The 20,282-nt window shown below is 40.7% G+C and overlaps 1 protein-coding gene across 1 annotated transcript in view; it reads left to right on the top strand.

Annotated features, from left to right (window-relative positions):
* LOC100010514 (unconventional myosin-XVIIIb) overlaps positions 1–20,282 on the top strand; it is a 204,375-nt gene that overhangs the window by 17,853 nt on the left and 166,240 nt on the right. The window contains exons 4-6 of the mRNA XM_056821572.1: positions 617–820; positions 3,659–3,769; positions 9,729–9,833. Coding sequence (XP_056677550.1) covers positions 617–820; positions 3,659–3,769; positions 9,729–9,833 — 420 coding nt within the window. The remainder of the gene's footprint in view (positions 1–616; positions 821–3,658; positions 3,770–9,728; positions 9,834–20,282) is intronic.

The raw sequence follows: 20,282 nt of genomic DNA, 5'->3' as shown, positions 1-20,282 counted from the left end.
TGCCTAGGGTCTCCTAGCTAGGATGTAACTGAGGCCAAATTTGAACCCAGGACCTCTTGTCTCTAGGTGAGCTGCCTAGGTGTCCTCTACCATTTCAGGCGCTTGCTATATAACTAATCCCTTAACTAGACTGCCTAGCTTGACCCTCTCTTGGCTCCAATCTATCCTCTTCAAGCCACCATCTTTTGAACTCTGAAATCTGTCCTGGGCACTGAATCTCAGAATTGGAAGGGAACTCAATGACTATCTTGGATAGCCTGGACTGAAAAATAATCCCCACCACGGTATCCCAGACAAGCAGTTCTCCAGTCTCTATGGGGAAAGCCACCTTTGGAGGCCACAGGTCTCACCCCAGAACATCCCTTCACCTCTGGAGCTCCTTTCTCCCAGTGGCTACTCTGGAGAGCTTTTTATGATCACAAAGTGCTTCATGTATTTTCCAATTGATCTTTGGGCCTCAGTTTTCTTGTCTATAAAATGGGGATAATAATGTCTACCCTACTTTGCCCATAAGGGATCCAGTAGGGTTGGGGAGAGACAAAGAGTTTTGAACCTGGAATACCCATGTCTCCGACGGTCTCCTTGGTCCAGTGGCTGACATGTTTTCTTTCCCTAGGAAACAGAGCGGGAAAGTGTGGGTCTGAAACAGAAGCTTGAGATGCTGAGATGCTATAACATTGACCAGAGGTCCAGCCCGCTCCCCTGTGGGGTCGAGGCTGTGGCTGCTCTACAGAGACAGCTCTGGGACCTGAAGTCCAGTGCCTTGGAGCAGCAGCAAATACAGAATGAGCAAGAGACGACGATTAAGAAACTGGAACAGGTACCAAGGACCCCCAGGCTGGGGAGGAACAAGGTGGAACCTTGTCTGTCTGACCCCAGCAAGGCAGTCCCTTCACCTACTCGAGCCCCCCTCCGCCAGAGTTTCCATTCAATAAAGTGAGGCTAAGACAACATTATGACTTTTTATTTGAGACTCTGTTGAGTCATTTTAGACATGTCTGACTCTTCAGGATTCCATCTGGGGTTTTCTTGGCAAAGGTACTAGAGTGGTTTGCCATTTCCTTCCAGATAAGGAAACTGAGGCAAACAAGGTTAAGTCCAGGGCCATACAGCTGCTAAGTGTCTGAGGCAGCGTTTGAACTCAGGAAGAGGAGTATTCCTGATTCCACACGCAGTGCTCTAGCCATTGTGCCACTCAGCTGCCCTACTTTATTTAAGACTAGACCTATGATTTCATGGGCATAAGGAACTCCCAATGAGAAAGTTCCATCCACCATTGGATACCCGTACCTTTTTTTACAACTTGGAACCTTTCCTGGGGCACAGAAGAGAAGTGACAGGACCAAGGCCACATAGACAGTTTGTATCTGAAGTGAGGCTTGGACTTGAACTTGGGTCTTGCTGATCCTCAGGCAGCTCTCTGTCCAAAACCCAAGTTGCCACTTTAGAGGTTTTGAAGCTAATTGAAGAGAGGAAAAGAGCATGTGTTTCACCATTCACTGGCTGCATTTCTCTTCCTGGAGAGGAGAAGGAGAGGCCCTGGTTATTGCCATCGAATACTTTCAAATTTGCAAAATGTTTTACTTATATCTTCTCATTGGAGTCTTGTAATAAGCCTGTTCCTCACTCACTACCTGAGTAACTTGGTGAAAGTCACTTCCTGGCCATTGACTTACTCATCTGTAAAATGGATGGGTATCTGACTGGACTGGATGGCCTCTGAGATTACTTCGAGGCCTAAAGAGCCAAAGACTCTATGAATGAGGTAGCTAGCGGAGCTCTAATGTGCCCCGTTTTGTAGATGACAAAACCAAGGCCTTTCCTGACTTGGAGCCCAGCATTCTTAGTAGTACATCCTGCCATATTTCCTTGAGTCCTGAAGGATGGGTTGAAGTCTGAACGTCTAAAAATAGATGAGGTTCTAATAGAGGTGATGTTCTTTGTGCTTGGAATCAGGGCAGCATCTCTGGAAGCTCCATTAAATCTCTGAGGTTTCATTGTAGACACACGACCCATCCACTAGAGACTGGAATCCCAGAATGGGAATTCACTAATGCTTAGTTTCCTCATTTACCAAGAATCTTTACTAGTAGCTTACTAAGGGAGCGAATTTGGCCCTAGGTTCTTCTCCTTACTGCTTTATCAATTGCCTGGTAGAGGATAGTGTTGCCGTTCAGTCATTTGAATTGTGTCCAATTTTTCATGACTCCATTTGGGATATTCTTGACCAAGATAATGGAGTGGTTTGCCATTTCCTTCTCCAACTGAGGCCAACAAGATTAAGTGACTTATCCAGGGTCACACAGTGAGTAAGTATCTGAGGCCAGATTTGAATTTAGGTCTTCCTGACTCCAAGACCAGTGCTCTCTCTACTAACTTCCCTGGAAGTGGGATGGACCACTTGGAAAATAGTTGTTCCTGGGAACATAGTACTGCTTTAGAGAAATTATGTAGATGAGTCCAGACAGATCCTTTTCTTTCTGACGACAATATGTGGCTATCAAGAGGTCCAGCTTTATTTAACCTGCGCCCTCCTTGTCTCTCTGGACCTCAGTTTCTCCATCTGTATAATGGTGGTCTTGTCTCTCTGGACCTCAGTTTCTCCATCTGTATAATGGTGGTAATAATAATCTTTGCCCTGCTTTACCTTTATAAGACTGTGGTGAGGACAAGATATGAGAGAGTATGTGTAGACGGGCCCTGTAAGTCACAGAGATCCAGAAGCCAATGAGTTTAACCCTTACCCCCCCAAAAAAAAAAAGAATCCCTTCCACAGTCTTGTCAAATGGGCTGTCCTGTCCATGTTCTGAAGTCTGATGGTAGAAAGGAGCTCAGCCTCTCCTGAGGCATCATGGTTGTTTTTTGTCTAACTAATCAATTGAATACACACACATATATTATGTATAATATATATAAATATATATGTATATATATATATATATATATATATATATAGAGAGAGAGAGAGAGAGAGAGAGAGAGAGAGAAAGGGAGAAAGGGACAGACAGACCAACACACACACACACATATAGAGAGAGAGAATATATATATATATAATATATATAGAGAGAGAGACTGACACAAAGAGAGAATATATATACAGAGAAATAGACAGACCCACAGAGAGAGAATATATATATATATAGAGAGAGAGACAGACAGATTGACAGAGAGAATATATACAGAACACACATATAGAGAGAGACAGACAGATTGACAGAGAGAGAGAATATATATAGAATATATGTATATAGAGACAGACAGACAGACTGACACAGAGAGAGAGAGACAGACAGACCGACAGAGAGAGAGAGAAAGAAAGAGAGAGCACACCTACATATAAACCTCTTTTGTATTTTCCATCCATGGCTCCCAGTTCTTCCTTCTGGGACTGAGCAGATCAAGTCCAATCCTTAGTGAACAGCCCTTATAACACGCCTGAAGCTAGCTTGAGTGTGAGGGACAATGTAAGGCCTGAGGGGTGATGATGAGCTGGGCTCCCAGCCATTGGGTTTTTCTTCATCTCTCCCTAGATATATCTTGCAGAGGGGGGTGTTGGTCACTCTCCTCCCTACCCCAGTGGCTTCTCCTGCTCTGAGGTTCTGTGGTTTTACATATGCCTCCCCTGATGTGGCCTCCACCTTTGGTGCCTTCACAGCTCCGCGTTCGCTTTGAGATGGAGGTCGAGAGGATGAAGCAGACATACCTGAAAGATCAAGAAGACAAGGAGGAAGAATTGGAGGACATCCGCCAGTCCTGCCAGAAGCGGGTGAGTCAGTGGGTCCCCTGGGTGCCTGCAGTGGGTGGCTCCCAGGAATGCCAGGGCTTGCCTGGCTGTATCACACCTGGAAAGCTGCATTCTAAAAGTTGGCAAGAGCCAACAGGGATGCCCTCATGACATCTTAGAGGGCTTGGAAATCCAGGAGCCTCTTACACTACCCTGAGTCACTCCACCAAATTTTCCTTCAAGTCTCTGAGCAGCAGATGCTTTTAGTTGTTGTTGTTTAGACATTGCAATTGTGTCTTACTCTTCCGGACCGTATTTAGAATTTTCTTGGCAAAGATATTGGAGTGATTTTCCATTTCCTTCTCCAACTTATTTTCCTGGTGAGGAAACTGAGGCAAACAGGGTTGAGTGACTTGCCCAGGGTCTCACAGCTACTATGGTCATATTTGAACTCATGTCTTTCTGACTCCAGGCCTGGCGTTCTATCCACTATGCCATCTAGCTACACTTGTTATTCTGTGTTGTCTGACTCTTTATGACCTCATTTGGGGTTTTCTTGGCAAAGATTCTGGAGTAGTTTGCCCTTTCTTTTTCCGATTCATTTTCTAAGTGAGGAAACTGAGGTGGCAAGCAAGGTTAAGTGACTTGCCCAGCTACTAAAGTAATATCTAAAGTCATATTTGAACTCAGGTCTTCCTGACTCCAGGCCTGTCACTCTGTACCACAATAGCTGCCCTAACCTCCTAGCATCTAAGGTTAAAAACCAATCATTTTTGACTCTTGTCCCTCTGTCCTATCCAATCAGGACTACAGGATTATTTATATATATATATATATATATATATATATATATATATATATATATATATATGAGTCAGCTTAAATTAATAAACATTTACTAAGTGCCTACTAGGTGCTACGCTCTGGTGTTAAACATTAGGAACATTAAGAATACAAAGAAAAGCAAAAAAAAATCCTTTCCTTCTGACTACTCTTCCTGAAGAGTATTAACTGTTTCAGAGTAAATTACTTCATTGTTTCTCTGTGGCTTCTAAGAATAATAATAAAAAAATCAAAAATCAAAACCCATATCAAACATTTTTGGCTTCTCTTTTAAGACCTTGGAAGCAAAACATTCAGGCAGGCAGTAATGCAACCCCAAATCTAATGAGATGAAATTTAAAAGAGTTAAATATAAAGTCTTACTCTTAGTTTCAGAAAGTCAACTTCACAAGTAGAAGATGAGATAATTTCTGCCTTTATTGAACCATCACTCCTCTTTCGGCACTCTGTTCTGTGATCTGTAGCTACATAGCAATTCATCTGAAGATCTGTGGGCATTAGCCAAGGGCAAACATTCTTATTCATTTTTGGTTATATTTATGTAGGTTGCAGGGGATAAATTGAGGTCTCCCATTATTGTAATTTTATTATCTATTTATTCCTATAACTTATTTAGCTTTTCCTTTAAGAATTTACATTCTATGCCATATGTGGCAAATATACTTATTATTATTGTCTATGGAACCCTCTTACCAAGATTTTGTTTCCCTGATTATCTGTTAATTAGATAGGTGTTTGCTTTTTCTTTGTCCAAGATCATGATAATCACCCTTGATTTTTTAAAATTTCATATGAAGCATAATAGATTAAAATAAAAAATTTTGAACCTTTTTTTTAACTTTGTGTGTATCTTTCAGTTTTAAGTATGATTTTTTTCATAAACAACTTATTGTTGGATTCTGTTTTTCTAATCCATTCTGCTACCCTCTTCTGTTTTATGGGTGAGTTAATCCCATTGTCATTCATTGTTATGATTGCTAACCAGCTATTATTCTCCATCCTATTCTCTTATATTTTTCCTACTCTTTTTTTGCCTTGTTTTCTCTTTAAGAGTCAATTTTGTTTCTTATTTATGCCTTCCTTAATCTTCTCACCTTATTATTTCTCTTTCCCCTTGACTCTTTTCCCATCAGTTTCCCTGTTGGGTTACCTGTATTTCTAGATACCACTATGTCTATGTTTTTCTGCCTTCCTTTAACCAATTCATATTAGAATAAAATTCAAGTGTTGCCTGCTGCCTCCATCCCAAACCTAGTCCTTGTTGCATAAACTCCTTTTTACATACTTCCTATCTTGTTATACTTTCCTTCATTCTTCTTTTCCCTTACTACTTCTCCTAATGTTCCTTTCCCCCATTCTTCCCATTCTTCTTTTGAGATCATCAGAACATAATAAAATCAATCCCAGCCACTTTGTTTAATTAAATTCTCATCATGATCCCTGCTGATCATAGAATTTAAGAGATTATATGTATCATCTAATCACTTATATAGGTAACCTTGTTTAATTCTTTATTACTGCTCACTCATGTTTGTTTTTTAATTACTTCTCTTGACTCCTGTGTTTGCATACCAGATTTTATATTTGGGTCTAGTTACTTCATTTCCTCCCCTGGAGGACTGTACTAAGTTTTATTTATTTATTGGATAGGTTATTTGATTGCAAACCTAAATCCTTTATGTTCTAAAATATAATTCCCTAAGTTTTCTACTTCTTTATAGTAGTGGCTGCTAAATTGTGTGTGATCCTGGCTAGGCTTCCTTCTCAGTATTCGAATTGTTTTCCTAGTTGCCTACAGTATTGTTAATTGATTGCAGTATTGTTTTCCTTGCTCTGGAAGCCCTGTATTATGGATATTACATTCTTTGGAGTTTGGGGGGTTTCTTTCAGGTTGTGGCCAATGGATTCTTCCAACTTTTACTTTGTCATTTGGTTCTATGAGAGCTTCACAGTTTTCTTTTGTGATTTCTTGAAATATTATGCTTAGGCTTTTATTGTTGTTGTTTATGACTTCCAGGTAGTACAATGATTCTGAATTGATCTCTTCTCCATTTTTTAGCTCAGCCGTTTTTCCTGTGAGATATTTCACATTTCATTCTATTTTTTCAGACTTTTGAATTTGTATTTGTTGATGTCTCCATGAATTGTTAGATTCTAAAAACGGGACAATTATAATTTTTAGGGATTTATTTTCCTAGATCAAGAAAAGTTATTTCAAGTAGTTAATTTTCCTTTGGCATCTTCCTTCCTTCCTGCTTGCTTCCCTGCCTCCCTCCCAATGTTCTTCTACATCTCTCTTTTGTTATTTTTCAAGCTACTTTTAGTTCTTAGGAGAAACAACTTTTGCTTTAATTTTTCTAGAAACTCTTGTTGAATTTGTGTCCAACCTATTTCCTTTGAGGCATTGCTGGTAGATGTGTTATGTCATTCTTTTCTTTTTTTGTGTTTGAATTAATTAAGACAAATTTTCCATGGTTACATGATTCATGTTCTTTCCTCCCCTTCCTTCCACCCCCCTCCCATAGCCAATGAGCAGTTCTACTGGGTTTTACATGTGTCATTGATCAAGACCTATTTCCATATTATTATTTGCACTAGAGTGATCATTTAGAGTCTGTATCCCCAATCATATTCTCATCAACCCATGTGATCAAGCAGTTATATTTCTTCTGTGTTTCTGCTCCCACAGTTCTTTCTCTGGATGTGGAAAGTGTTCTTTTTCATAAGTCCCTCAGAATTATACTGGATCATTGCATTGCTGCCTGTAGAGAAGTCCATTACAATCAATTGTGCTGCACAGTATCCATCTTTGTGTATCAGGTTTTCCTGGTTCTGCTCCTTTCACTCTGCATCAATTCCTGGAGGACGTTTCAGTTCACATGGGATTCCTACAGTTCATTATTCCTTTGAACACAATAGCATTCCATCACCAACAGATACCACAATTTGTTCAGCCATTCCCCAACTGAAGGGCATCCCCTCATTTTCCAATTTTTTGCCACCACAAAGAGCACAACTATAAATATTTTTGTACAAATATTTTTCCTTATTATTGCTTTGGGATATAAACCCAGCAGTGGTATGGCTGGATCAAAGGGCAGACATTAAAGCCCTTTGGGCATAGTTCCAAATTGCCATTCAGATCAATTCACAACTCCACTCCATGCATTAATTTTGCCACATCCCCTCCAATATTTACTACTTTCCTTTGCTGTCATGTTAGCCAATCTGCTAGGTATGAGGTGGTACTTCAGTTGTTTTGATTTGCATTTCTCTAATTATAAGAGATTTAGAACACTTTTTCATGTGCTTACTGATAGTTTTGATTTCTTTATCTGAAAATTGCCTATTCATGTCTCTTGCTCATTTATCAATTGGGCAAAAATTGCTTTTTTTGTACAATTTATTTAGCTCCTTATAAATTTGAGTAATTAGACCTTTGTCAGAGGTTTTTGGCATACAGATTTTTTTTCCAATTTGTTGCTTCCCTTATAATTTTGGTTGCATTGGTTTTGTTTGTACAAAACCCTTTTAATTAAATGTAATGAAAATTATTTTTCATTTTGGAATTTTTTTTTCTAAATTCTTGCTTGGTCTTGAAACCTTTCCTTTCCCAAAGATCTGACAGGTATACTATTCTGTGTTCTCCTAATTTACTTATAGTTTCCTTATTTATATTCAAGTCATTCACCCATTCCAAATTTATCTTGGTATAGGATGTGAGATGTTGATCAAAACCTAATCTCTTCCATATGCTTTTATAATTCTGATTGGGGATTGCATGTTTTCAGTGCTCCGAAAATTGTGTGATCTTGGAAAAGATGTGAGCTCCTCAAATCCCTGATTCAGGTTTGGATCTATTAGTTTGCCTTTGGTTGAAAATTTCAGGAGATATTGTTGAATTCTATCTCTGTTAGCCCTCTGGGAAATTCTCCAAATTTAGATGAGATGAATTGCCTCTTTGGTCTGGGTCTTCTACCCTGGTTATTTCACTGCAGGCTTCTGTATTAGACTAAAGACTAGAGCTGAGTTCCAATTATGCTCATGAGGTCAGAGCTACACAGTCATCCTTGACTTGCCCTTCTCTGTTGCTCCCCAGTAGCCAGTCACCTTATGAGGTTGATTCTTCCTTTATCACCCATGTGTTCTTTGCTTTTTATCCCTCTTCCTGCCACTGTGTTCCAGGTCCTCCTTATCTCAGACTTAGACTCTTATAAGAGCCTCTTTTCTTGGACTTCTTGCTTGAACTCTCTCCAGTTGACCATGGGCATTCTTAGGAAGGCATTTGTCTGAGTAGAATAGAGTCCTCTCTCCCATGGAAAGAGGCATGGAGTCTGCCAGACATGCCCATGGATCTCTCTGGTTTTGTGCTTTGCTAAATTTGTTAATTTGTGGGAAGGACTCCTACATCAGGTTAGAGAAAGGGCTGCTGATGGAGAGGAAAGGCTACCATTCTCTGGGGGAGTGGTGGGGGGTGCTGAGCCCATCCCAGGCTTGGTTAGGCTTCTGACAGATGGGTGGCACCATTACTGTCAGGGCCCTGACCCTGGCAAAAGCAGCCAGTATTATGTCTCAATCCACTCCCAGACAAAGCCTCTGCAGCCCTGTCATTCTGTCATTCCTGGGGAAATAATAATAGATGGACTTTTAGCAGGCAGCCTCATTTATCATTGTGATGGGATTTCTATAGGCCTCTGTGTCACTGCTTTGGGGCCTGTCTCCTCACACACACTCACTCACCATTTGGTTCAGACTGGCCTCAAGTCACCTCTTCAAGAAGGACACTGTGCATTTAACATGGGATCAGAGCTGTGCTTGGAGATTTTATGCCCTGGCAGGAAACAAAAAACATTATTAGGTATGGCTGTATAGTGAAGTGAGGAAGGAGGGAGAATTTCATCCCCTGGCACTTTCCTTCCTTTTGGGGAGTGGAAGATCATCTGGTCTAAATGCCTCATCCATCCATCCATCCGTCCATCCATCCGTCCATCCATCCATCCGTCCATCCATCCATCCATCCATCCACATTTTCACCCATTCCTTCCACAAGTATTTATTAAGCTAAGCATCTGTTATATGCACAGAACTGTGGTAGGATTTGGAATTTGACCCAAGAACCTCTGCTTACCTGTCCTATGTTCTCTCCTTGTGTGCACAGCTACGGCAATTAGAGATGCAGTTGGAACAGGAAAGTGAGGAGAAGAAGCTGGTTCTTCATGAGAAACAGGATTTGGAAAACCTCATTGGGACACTCTGTGAACAGGTAGGTCATCCTTTGTTCTGAGAAACTCTCTTCCTATTGTAAAAAATAAAGAAGGCATTTGTGGTTCGGTCTGGAGGGTGGTTCCAGAAAGGCTGCTCTCTGTGGGTCAGAATGACTGAATGCTCTGCCATCTTACCCAGCAATCTTAGCACTAACAATGACATCAAAAGTCGCTGTGACTTTGTCAGTGCTGAGGAACTCCCATTATGGGGACTCCTTTCATTGCACTGTCTGGCTTAGTTAATAAGGATTAGGATAAGGAAACCTTGACCAGAGTCAAGGGATTTGTCCTCAGAATTAGAGCCCTTCCAGAACTTTATCCATCATTCTATGACACCCTTAACCACAACTACGAGATCAGCTACAATAACTGAGTTTTTGTCTTTAATCCAAACCCTTCATTAAAGTCAGCAAACTTTCTTTAAAGTTTACCAAGCAATTTAATTCCACCTTCTCTTCTGAGCCTGTTGAGGGGTGATTGTGCTCATTTTATAGATGACTAAATGGAGTTGAAGGGTCTGCTAACCTGGCTTGCTTGTGATTCCATGTGCATGTCATTCCATCTTTGGCCTCGGTGCTTTCCCCCAGGATGTTCTCTACTGCTGGAATGACTCCCCTCCCTCCCTCCTTCCTTCAGCCTCTAGAAATCCCCCCTCTCTTGAAAGCCCCATTCAAATGCCATCTTCTACAGAGAAATTATACGGATTCCCCCAGCTGTCAGGATCTCACCTTGCACGTTACCGTGATATTTTTTATTCTGTATTTACTTACTAATGAACATGTTGCATGGATTGTCATTCACTTGTATCATACCCACATCCATTCATCATACCCAATTTCTGTGTTCAGGCCTCTGAGGAATACAAAGACAGTAGAATGGTGGCCGCACTTGGAGCCAGAGGACTCAGAAGTGAATTCTGATTCTCGCTTACTTCCTGTGTTAGCAAACCAGTTAGTCTCTATGGGTCTTTTCCTTCCTCATCTGTAAAATGAGGAGGGTAGGCTAGATGACCTCAAAGGGCCCTTCCAGCTCTCATGTCTCATTGATCCTATGTTCCTTTGAAGCTTGTTTAAGTGCCGACTTTTCCATGAAACCCACATTCCTCCATCTGAAAGTGTTCTTCCCTTCCTCACCTTTTCCTTGAGGGCTTTGTTTTTTTTTTTTAATTAATTTAATTTAATTTTTTGCATTTTATTTTTTATACATTATTTTATTTGGTCATTTTCAAACATTATTCATTAGAAACAAAGATCATTTTCTTTTTCTCCGCCCCCCTCCCACAACCCCTCCCAATGGCGAAGCGTGATTCCTCTGGGTATCACATGTGTCCTCGGTCCGAACACTTTTCCATGTTGTTGGTATTTTCATTAAGGTGTTCAATTTAGAGTCTCTCCTCAATCATATCCCCTCTGCCCCTGTAGTCAAGCTGTTGCCTTTCCTCGGTGTTTTTTACTCCCCCCGTTTGTCCCCTGCTTGAGGGTAGTGCTTTTTTCTCCTAGATCCCTCCGGATTGTTCAGGGTCACTGCATTGCCCCTAATGGAGAAGCCCATTACATTCAATTGTGCCACAGTGTATCAGTCTCTGTGTACAGTGTTTTCCTGGTTCTGCTCCTCTCGCTTTGCATCACTTCCTAGAGGTCATTCCAGTTTCCGTGGAATTCCTCCACTTTATTATTCCTTTGAGCACAAGAGTATTCCATCACCAACAGATACCACAGTTTGTTCAGCCATTCCCCAATTGAAGGGCATCCCCTCGTTTTCCAGTTTTTGGCCACCACAAAGAGCACAGCTATGAATATTATTGAACAAGTCTTTTTCCTTATTGTCTCTTTGGGATACAAACCCAGCAATGCTATGGCTGGATCAAAGGGCAGGCAGTCTTTTAGCACCCTTTGGGCATAGTTCCAAATTGCCCTCCAGAATAATTGGATCAATTCACAGCTCCACCAGCAATTCATTACTGTCCCCACTTTGCCACATCCCCTCCAGCATTCATTACTTTCTGCTACTGTCATGTTAGCCAATCTGCTAGGTGTGAGGTGATACCTCAGTTGAGGGCTTTGTTAGTCATGAAATATGGCAACCAAGAAAATGAACAGGACCTTAGGTTGAACTAAGAGGGTTTAGCTTAGGAAAATGAAGAGGAAAATGCTTCACTGTCTCCTCTTCTGGTGAGACACCATTCCATTCTGCAATTCTGGGCACCATCTTTTGGGACGGGTTGGGATGGTCAGAATGAAGAAGACAAGCCTTAGGGGGAAGTTGATAGCTTTCTTCAAGTATATGAAGGGACTGTTCCATGGAAGAAAGATTAGAGTTGTTCTACTTTGTCCCAGAAACACCACTAGGAGTAATAGGTAGAAAGTTTGACTCCTGCCTCAGGCACTTCCTAGCTGTGTTTCTCTGAGCAAATCTCTTCACCTCTGTTTGTTTCATTTTTTTTTCCATCTGTAAAATGGGGATAATTATTATGCCTTCACCTTACAGGGTTATTTTGAACATTAGATTAGGTAATACATGGAGATTTCTTTTCCAATCTTTCAAATGTTATAAAAATGGGAACAATTCTTTCTTTCTTGTTATCTTCTATTTCTGTAGCCTGTTTGCTGTTCCTCACTCATGCCCTTGATCTCCTTCCTCCATGTTTTTGGGCAGGCTGATGCTCACATCTGGAATATTCTTCCACCTCACCTCCATCTCTTAAAATCCCTAGATTCCCCTCAAACTCAGCTCAAAGGACCTCTCCATGAAGCTATTCCTGCTCACCCCAGATGCTCATGTTTTCCTCTTACAAATTATCTTTTTTTAATTGGATTATATTTTATATAATTATATTGTATAGATTCTCCCTCCCCCATAGAATGCAAGTTCCTTGAGGGCAGGCTTTGACTTACATCCTTATATCTTCAACACCGAGCACAGTGCCTGGCATATAGTAGGTACGTAGTAAATGTTTGTTGGTGGACAAATTATCAGCAATAGTATTTTTAAAATATTTCCACAGGAAGTATCTGAAATGGAAGCGGGCGGAACAATAATATTAAGCAACTACTATGTTCTAGGCAATGTGCTAGACATGGGGAATGGAACACATTGCTGCCTAACAATACCAGGCAAATAGGAGACTTTCCTGTACTTGAGAAGTACTTGGAGACTCTCCAGTGAAAGGTACTTAACAGCCACATTAAATTTACTTGTCTTAATATCAAATGATGTGCGGGTTGACAATCTTTTCACGAAACAACACTAATCATCATTTAGATTTATTGGCTAATTATTCACAAGCTTTGTCAGGTTTTGAATCTTTCTGCTGTAAAATGAAAATCTGCAGAATGACATTTATTTCCCATTAACCTAATGAGGTTCTACCCCTCCCCCTTCTAATCCAATGGGAGAAAATAGTAGTAACTATAAATTAGGCATCCTCATGGCAGTTGTTGGCTGTTAGGTTATCCTCTGGATGGGAGGAGATGCTAACCACCATCAAAACCCAATGTTACCCCAGTCCTTCACATGGAGGGCAATTGTAGGATTTAAGACTTCTTAGTTTGTCCTTCATATTACACTATCCATGGTGCTGAAATTAATGATAACATAATTCATTCACCCTGAGATCATAGAAGCAGAAATTTAGAACTCGAAGCCTCCAGACCATTTAGGTGTTTTTTTTTAGGAGGAAGAAACTGGGGTGAAAAAAGGCCCCCAAATTTTAAATTACTTGCCCTACCTCACATGTGTAGGGGGCAGACCAAGTCCTCGACTCTAAAAATTTCCTATTTCTTTAAAAAAAAGTCTTATTTTCTTCCTCATTGACATGTAAAAACAGTTTTTAAACTTTGAATTTTTAAAATTTTGAGTAAAATTCTCTCTCTTCCTCCAGCTTCTTTCACCTCCCAAAGACAGTAAGGAATCTGATACAGATTGTACATGTGCAATAATATTAAACATTCGTCTAAACTAATCCTTTTGTGGAAAAGAACTCAAACAAAAAAATGGAGTGAAATATAGTATGTTTCAGTTTGTATTCAGACTCTATTAATTTTTTCTCTAGAGGCAAATGGCATTTTTCATCACAAGTCCTTGGGGTTTGTCTTGGATCACTATATTGCTAAGAATAGTTAAGTCTTTCATAAGTATTCATAATATACAACATTGCTGTTACTGTATACAATGTAACGCTCCCCCCTGCCCCCGGTTCTGCTCACTTCACTTCACATCAGTTCCTGGAGGTCTTTTTAGATTTTTCTGAAATTATCCTCTTCATCTTTTATAGCATTAATAGTATTCCATGAAATCCTCATTCTTTTCTATCACTCGATCCCATGTGCAAGTACTGGAAAGCTCTTGATAATATTATGTGAGAGACATGGAACCAATAGTACTCATATTGTAGTGTAGATACTACTCATTTATAAGTAGGCATTGTAGCTGAATAGGGCCCCCATTTGGTGGACAACTAGGAAGGAAGGGGGTTGTGAATGAGTGAAGCCACAGACTTAGGAATGGACAGGAACTTCCTGGCCCCAGGTTATTTTTGTTTTGTTTTATTTTATTTTTCGAATTGAACAGTTTTATTTAATTAATTAATTAAGAATATTTTCCCATGCTTGATCCAACCATTCTGGATGGCAATTTGGAACTATGCCCAAAGGGCACTAAAAGACTATTTGCCCTTTGATCTAGCTATAGCACTGCTGGGTTTATACCCCAATGAGATAATAAGGAAAAAGACCTGTTCAAGAATATTTATACATGTAAAACCCAATGTAATTGCGCAATGGCTACAGGAAGGGGTGGGAGGAGGGGAGGAAGGGAAATTAATATGATTCTTGTAACCAAGGAATAATGTTCTAAAGTGACTAAATACATTTTTCAAAAAAAAAAGAATATTTTCCCATGGTTACGATTCATGTTCTTTCCCTCCTCTCCCTCCCCCCTGAATTCAATGAGCAATTCCACTGGGTTTTGCATGTGTCACTGATCAAAACCCATTTCTATATTAATGATATTTGCATTAGGGTGATCTTTTAGAGTCTATATCCCCAATCATATCCCCATTGACCCATGTGATCAAGAGTTGTTTTTCTTCTATGTTTCCGCTCCCACAGTTCTTCCTCTGGCTGTGGAGAGCTTCTTTCTCATAAGTCTCTCAGAATTGTTCTGGATCATTGCATTGCTGCTAGTAGAGAAAGAAGTCCATTACATTTGATTGTGCCACAGTGTATCCATCTCTGTGTACAATGTTCTCCTGGTTCTGCTCCTCTCACTCTGCATCAATTCCTGGAGGTTGTTCCAGTCCCAATGGAATTCCTCCACTTTATTATTCCTTTGAGCACAATAGTATTCCAACACCAACATATACCACAATGTGTTCAGCCATTCCTCAACTGAAGGGCATCCCCCCATTTTACAATTTTTTTCTGGCCTCTGATTATTGTATCAGTCAGCCAACAAAGATTATGTAGTACCTACTTCATTTTAGTCTCTGTGTCAAACAAGAGGATATGAAGACTGAAACAAAGTAATCCCTGCCCTCAAGGAGCTCACATTATGTGTGTGATTCCTCACCTCCCTTACTCTATAGTTAGGGGGGCAGCTGTCTCTCATTGCCTCACCTTTCACCCACCATATTTAAACACAGAATCCCAAAATCTCAGAGATGGTGAGGGATCTTAGTGGTCCAACTGATCCAAACTATACCTGACCAAGACTCTCCTCTATGGCATCCCCAATGAGTAGTCATGTGGTCTTAGATTGAAGACTCCCAATGAGAATTTCTCCACTAACTTCCAAGGTAGTTTTTTCCACCTTTTTTGGACAGCTTTTACTTTTTAGGAAGTTTTTTCCCTTTTCTTCCTGACAGGAACACAATTTTCTTCTTGACAATTGACCCCTTGATGCTGGCTGGACCTGTGGTGTTTCCTCTTAGGGACAGCCCAAAGCACCCATCTTCTAGATATCCCCTGCTTACATATTTCCCTAGGCCTGGTGCTGCCCAGGTGTTGGTAATACTGTAAGTGGCTGCTGGAGAGCAGTGGATAAAGACTCATCTTCCTGAGTTCAAATCTAGCCTCAGATACTTCCTAGCTGGGTGACCCTCAGCAAGTCAGTTAACTCTGTCTCAGTTTCCTCATCTGTAAAGTGTGCTGGAGAAGGAAATGGCAAACCACTCTAGTACTTCTGCCAAGAAAACTCCAAATGGGGTCATGAAGAGTCAGATGTGACAGAAAAATACAATAATACCATTCTTTTTTTTTTAACTCTTGCCTTCTGATTTAGAATTGATACTAACAGAAGAGAAACATTTGATTTTTCATTTGTTTATATGGATATAGGATGTGGGGTTTTGGTTTTTAACAGATCACTATTACAAAAATGGATAATATGAAAATAGGTATTGAGTGATAATGCATGTATAACCCAGTGGATTTGCTTGTTGGCTCTGGGAGTGGAGAGGCAAGAGGGCCAGGAAAGAACATGAATCATGTAACCATGGGAAAATACTTTAAAATAAACATAAAAAAGAATTGATACTAAGTATAGGTTCCAGGGCAGGAGAATGGCAAAGCTTAGCCAATAGGGGTTAAGTGACTTGCCCAGGGTCACACAGCTAGGAAGTAGCTGAGGTCAAATTTGAACCCAGAGCTTCTTGTCTCTAGATCTAGCTCTCTCTAGACTAAGCCACCTAACTGTCCCAACAACAACAATATTCTGAGAAGGCTTCATCAGATTGCCAAAGGAGTCCATGGCATAAAAAATGTTAAGAACCCCCTACTAAACCAAAGGACATGCCAGGGACTCAGTTGAGAAGAATATTAAAGTACAACGTTGGGAGAGCTAAATTTAGAGTAGGACTATGGGAGTTCATGGTCCAATTCTGCTGCTTAATTGTGTAATGGACAAGTCCATTTCTGTAAAACGATGGGTATTGGATTGGATGACTTTGATCACTCTTCCAACTCTAAATCTATATTCCATGACCACAGCCCTCCCCCCCCCCTCCATATCCTCCTCAGATATACCTTGGCACTCATGAAGAGAGAAAGGAAAGATGTACTTGGGCTCACCTTGGCATCTCTCCAGTGCCCATGACCTCTGACTCCAAACCCAAGCTTCCCTCCGCCCATGCTTGGTGTGGATACTTGATAGAATAGCAGCCTCTTGGGGTCAGGGAGTTTTCCTTTTTGTATTTGTCTCTGCTGTGGCTAACACAGAGTCAGGGATGTAGAATGTACTGAATAAGTATTTGGTGAACTGAGTCGCGTTGAATTGTGTGGCATAAAGTGAAGCCCCAAATAATTGAGACTTAAATTGCATTCTAGTTTGTTACCAGATTTTAGTCAAGTAAGAACTAGATATGTCTTGTCTGTTTCCTGAGGATTTTGGTTGTTGAAAGCGCCTGTCACTTTCTACCTACGAGAAGCTTAAGTTCAGGTTGACAGTCTCAGAAAGCCCCAAGGCTAAATCGCTATTTTGCTTGGTGAATCCCAGGGAATGGTGGCTGTGCAGGGTACCTGCATGTGGGCTTGGCTGGCTACTGGCCAGCATCTCCAGCTCCCCTCTGGCTCCTTAGATGTCTAGTAATGTGGACCCCAGCTTCTCTCAGAATTGCTAATGTGGATGCCTTTAAGCTAGCTCCCCTGACTCCCTGAAGAAGCCCTTCACCCAGCAGTATTCAGCCCCATCCTTGCCTTTCCAGTGTTGTAATCTTTAATGAGCAGCCTCCACAGTTCAGAAAGAGCTGTGGAGGTGCCTGGCTGTGGCAGCAATAATGAAAAGCCACTGTCTGGCTTCCTCTGCCCCCCAGCATCTTCTCACTCATCTCCTTCCCCCTCTGGTTGGTTTTTGTTAGTAACCTTGGCAACGGCCCTGTGTACATGGAATGGGGCTCTTCTATTAAGGTTTCTTCTGCAATGTCTGAGTGTCGACAAAGGTGCCCCAAGTCTGCAAGGCTCTACAGTCTGAGATGTCCTATGCCAGGATTTGTTTACTGGAATGGAAGTAGCTGTCTATCTGGTAAGCTCCTGTTGCAGAAATGAGCTCATTTGCAAACCAGCCAGCCCATCTGCACACATTGGTCATTGGGGCCTCCTGACACCCAGAGGAAGTTATGACTCAAGGCTGCCAAAACAATATGGTGATGTCTAGCAAAAACTACGATTCAGACTTCCACAACAATATGGCGATGTCTAGCGAAAACTATAATTCTGGGCTTCCAAAACAATATGGCGGCATGGTCAGTGGAGAGAGCTATGGCAATTTAGGTTCCAGGAGCCACTTTGGCATGTATTATCTTTATGATCTGGAGGGAAATGGGAAAGAGAACAAACATTTATTAAACACCAGTTATATTCCAGGTACTGGAACATTTACTTTACAAGAGTTGTTTTATTTCTCAAAACAGCCCTTCCAGGGAGGTGCTATGATTATCCCCATTTTACAGTTGAGGAAACTGAGTAAGACAGAGGTTAAATAACTTGCTCAAGGTCACATGGCTAGGAAGTAACTGAGGCTGGATTTGACATCAGGTATTTCTGAGTTCAAGCCCAGCATTCTGTCAAAGGAATGCATACAGCTGTGGTGGTGAACCTATGGCATGTGTGCCAGAGGAGGCATTCCAAGCCCTCTCTGTGGGCATGCCTGCCATTGCCCCAGCACAGTTTGCTAGAGTGCATTACTAGAAAGTTAGAGGGACATGGAGCCAGCTGCTTCCCTCCCCCTCTCCAAGTACAATGTGAGGACATCACCTGCCCCTCTAAAAGTTTCATTATCACTAACATAGAGTAAGGAACTTCCTATCTCTGAACCCTAGTTTTTACTCCTTAAAATGAGGATGATAAAAAAATAGTGGAAAGAAAGCACAGAGTTTGAGATCAGAGGATCTGAATTCTAAGTCATCGTTTTGTCTTTTTTTAGCTGTGTTGGCAAGTCATTTGACCTCCGGCCTTCATCAAACGAGAGGGTTCAACCATCTGGCTTTTCCATTTCTTTCTAGCTTCACATTTCTGACCTCCAAACCTTATACCTATTTCCCAGGTTTGTGGGGAGGAATGTGCTTTGAATAAACTTGAAAAATTCTTCCTAAAGGAGAAGTAATAATAAAGACAAACAATTTCATGGAGTTAAAAAAATGTGTTTCTAAATTAAAAAAAAAAGAAGAAAGGGAAAAAACCTTTGTATTTCCAAAGTAAATTAAAAAACCTAGCTTCCTTAAGTTAATAATGAATTAGGTTGATGCATTTGTTTTGTTAGAAAAAATTATACCCTGCCTGCTACCCAAAAGGATCCATGGCAGCACAGATAATGAATTTTAGAAAGAAATAAATTTGTTAAAAAAAACAAACTTTCATTGCATTAACAGAAAATGCAAGCCTGTTTTATTAACTTAATTGTTTTTATCTCGCTGTTTTTTTCAGCTCTGTTAGTGTTGGTTTTTTTTTAATAAAAACTGTAAAGTTATCTATAAGTGTATAAAAATTGCCTTAAGTCCCAAATCATGCATTTCTTCACATGGAGAAATTTCTGTCTAATTAGTGATTTCTATGTCTGGGATATAGATGAGCCAGATCCATTACAATGATAATGAAAAGCCCTCTGGCATCAGAGGACCTGCCTTCCAATACTAGCTCTGTGACTTACTGCTAACTGTGTGACCTTGGTCAAGTCACCCAATTTCTCTAAGAAGGTCTCAGTTTCTTAATCTGTAAGAAAAGAGAGATGACCTCTGAGATCCCTTCTAGCTCTAAATGTGTGACCCTAAGGACTTAGAGTTTTGTTTCCCACCTACTATCTGGGTGACCTTTTGGGCTGTAAGATCCTTATGAATAAATTCAATCTATTGGATGAAATCACCCATCAAGAATTTTGCGAATGTGTAGGAAAAGCAAGGAGAGACTGATAAAACTGGAGAGGTAAGATGGAGCTTCCTCAGGGAGAACCTGGAATGTCAGACCTAGATACTGATTTAAAATCGGTGAGGCAGTGTAAGTACGATGGCTAGGGTACCCAGACATTTAGCATGAGTGTGTCTAGACAGATCTTCTCCCTTGGTTTCAACTTTCTTTTTGTAAAAGAAGGTTAGGCTAGATGATCTCTAAGAAATTTGATGAAGGAAGGAGACAAGCATTTATTAAGCACCTACTTTGTACTAGGTACTATACTAAGTACTCTACTATGATCTCATTTGATTCTCACAACAACCCTGTGAGGTAATGGCTCGATTATCTCCACTTTATAGAGGAGAAAACTGAGGCAAATAGAGATTTGGTGAGTCACTCAGGGACTGATTAGTAAGTGTTTGAAGCTGGATTTGAACTCAGGTCTTCCTGATGACCCTCAGTCTGTCCGCTGTACTACCTATTCACTCAATGACCTAGTCACAGAGGATGCTATAAGCCAGTGCTTGATGGTATCACCTTTCCCCTTCCGATAGCAATGGTCATTTTGCT

The sequence above is a fragment of the Monodelphis domestica genome, chromosome 3, assembly GCF_027887165.1.
Source record: "Monodelphis domestica isolate mMonDom1 chromosome 3, mMonDom1.pri, whole genome shotgun sequence".
NCBI classification, from domain to species: domain Eukaryota; kingdom Metazoa; phylum Chordata; class Mammalia; order Didelphimorphia; family Didelphidae; genus Monodelphis; species Monodelphis domestica.
The sequence above is the reverse complement of the archived record's forward strand: the minus strand, read 5'-3'. Positions and strand labels throughout refer to the sequence as shown.